Genomic DNA, 2,778 nt, shown 5'->3' on the forward strand with positions numbered 1-2,778 from the left:
AATATCATCTATATATAAACAAACTCCTTCTATGTCTCCTACTATTTCATTCATTACTTTATGAAAAATCTCAGGAGCGCAGCTTATACCGTAAGGTAATCTTGTAAATCTAAACCTTCCAAAGGGTGTATTAAATGTGTATAGCTTAGAACTCTCTAAATCTAATGGTATCATCCAAAACCCTGACTGTGCATCTAGTATTGAAAAATATTTTGCTTTTGCTAATTTTGACCTAATCTCATTAAATGTTCGTATAGGATAATGACATCTTTTTATAGCTTTGTTTAAATTACGGGGATCCAGACAAACTCTCAAACTGTTATTACTTTTTTCGACTAAGACTATTGAATTTACCCATTCACTTGCTTCATTGACTTTTTCAATTACTCCCGTAGACAACATTCTGTTTAATTCTTCTTTTAATTTATCATGTAAAGAAAAAGGTATTCTTCTTGGCGGTTCTATTATAGGTTTAATATTTCTATCAATTTCTAAGTGACATACATTAGGTAGACAACCTAGACCAGTAAAAACTTGTTAATTTTTTTCTATTATAGACTCATGACTTACTAGACCAACTCTTTTAATTAATTTAAATTTATGACAAGTATCTAGACCCAAAATTGTTTGACACTCCAAATTCACAATAATGAACTCAATACTTTCTAACCTATTCTCAATTTCACATAACAAATTTACTTTTCCTACTATAGGTATGACATCATTTGAAAAAGACTTTAAATTTATACAGGTAGGTACCAATTCTAACTTTTATACATTAACCCATTAAAAATTTTTATTGACATCACATTAGCTTGTGCACCTGTATCTAAATAACATACTACATTTATTTTATTGATTCTGACTACAATTGACCAATTCTGATTAATACTATTCTGACTAATAGTTTTAATAACAAAACATGGATCATTTCTATTATTAGATGATTGTACTGTACTTTCTCTTAAATTTATTTTATTTACTCTTTTAGTTTGACAACATTTTGCATAATGACCTTGTTTTTTACAATAATGACAAATAGCTACTAATGCTGGACATTTATTTCTATGGTTTTCACCACATCTTTGACAAACTTTTCTTACCACTTGATTATTTTCACTATTCTTACTCTGATTTGCATATCCATTATATCTTGATTTAAAATTCTGACTCGTTAACTGACTTTGACTGTTTGTGTTCGTACCATCTATGTTGTACCTTTGACTATCATCATTTCTCCAATTTGGACCTGGGACTTCATTTCTATACCTTGAATGATTTGAATTGTGACTCTTGTAACTACTATTTTGGTAAAAATTCGGACCTGGAACATCTTTATTCTTCTCTACTTTGTATACCACTGCTTCTGAATTTTTATTTAACTGTTGTGCTTGCATTTGAGTTGTAATTATATTTTGAGCAGTTTGTCATACCTTTTCTGTCTTCAGATCTACTCTTGCAATAGTTTTTGCTTAATTGAATGGTATTTAGGATTTAAACCAATAATGAACATGTCACACACCAAACTTTCTTTTAAAATTCTTAATTCACATGTTAAACTCAAATTCTTTAGACTAGTCATGAAATCTTCAATGGTTTCACCATCTTTCTGTACTCTAGTAAGAAAATAATGTCTTTCTACTGTTAAATTTTTCTTCGGGTTACAGTATTTTTCAAATTTCCCTACAACTTCTTTAAATGTTACAGTATCCATGTTAACCTCAAATGACTTGTAAATATTTCTTGCATCTGTACCAATATAATGCAATAATAAAGCTACTTTTCTCGCATCGTTTTCTTCCTCTAAACCTGTGGCCCTCAAAAATATTTTGAAATTTATGCTCCACTCTCCCCAGTTGTGTGCCAAATTTCCTTGCATTGACAATGGTTGAACTTTATCTTTTGACCGTTTTTAAATAAATTTCTTTTAAAACCAACCAGACCACCACGTGCTGTTAGACCATGTTTCGACATTTGTATGACTATTATATTACTCGTTGCTATAATCTGACCTGAATTTTTACTTCTGACACCATGTTACGTTGTCTCTGTGGGCTTTTAATAATATTGACGACCAGTTTCTTTTTAATATCTTTTATTAAAGACCAACTAGACTTAATACATGATTATATCTAACGAGCCATCTTTTTCCCTCCTGTCCGCTGTCCATCTCCTTCACCTGTCACTCATGTTAAGGTAGGTTTACAAATATTAAGGTATTATACGTATATATAATTTTGATTATATATACGTATATAAATATATATATATATATATATATATATATATATATATATATATATATATATATATATATATATATATATATATATATATATATATATATATATATAGGAATTATCAAGAGGTACAGCGGTCTCTAATAAAAAACTTTTTTTTTTTTTTTCTAAACTCAATATTTCGTTATTTATTTGATAGTTTCATCAGGAGAACAATGTAAAACAATTTGAACATTACAAAAATACTGATGTACAAGTAAATTAAAAAACACGCACAGAAATTAAAATATTTCACAAATAAAAACTCACATTGATGTATGAATATTGAATGTCAAGATTAAACGTTCGTTACAAACAACAATACGATAAAAAAATTAAAATTACATATCAAATGTAAAAATAAACATAACAATAAAAGAAACGTTAGAAGAATGATATATCTTTGATGAATTATTAAGGTTAGTTGTTATTAAGGTGAATGTTGGCTATTTTGAATATTTATAAATTTTGTTTTATTTGTAAAAATACAAAACGGGGA

At 28.0% G+C, this 2,778-nt stretch overlaps 1 protein-coding gene across 1 annotated transcript; it reads right to left on the reverse strand.

The window, feature by feature from the left end:
• Positions 1–1,450: 1,450 nt before the first annotated feature.
• On the reverse strand, positions 1,451–1,879 carry LOC140438707 (uncharacterized). Its single transcript, XM_072528352.1, has one exon. It carries the CDS (start codon positions 1,877–1,879, stop codon positions 1,451–1,453), a length of 429 nt encoding a protein of 142 aa, XP_072384453.1.
• Between the last annotated feature and the right edge of the window lie 899 nt (positions 1,880–2,778).

The sequence above is a fragment of the Diabrotica undecimpunctata genome, chromosome 4, assembly GCF_040954645.1.
Source record: "Diabrotica undecimpunctata isolate CICGRU chromosome 4, icDiaUnde3, whole genome shotgun sequence".
Lineage (NCBI taxonomy): Eukaryota > Metazoa > Arthropoda > Insecta > Coleoptera > Chrysomelidae > Diabrotica > Diabrotica undecimpunctata.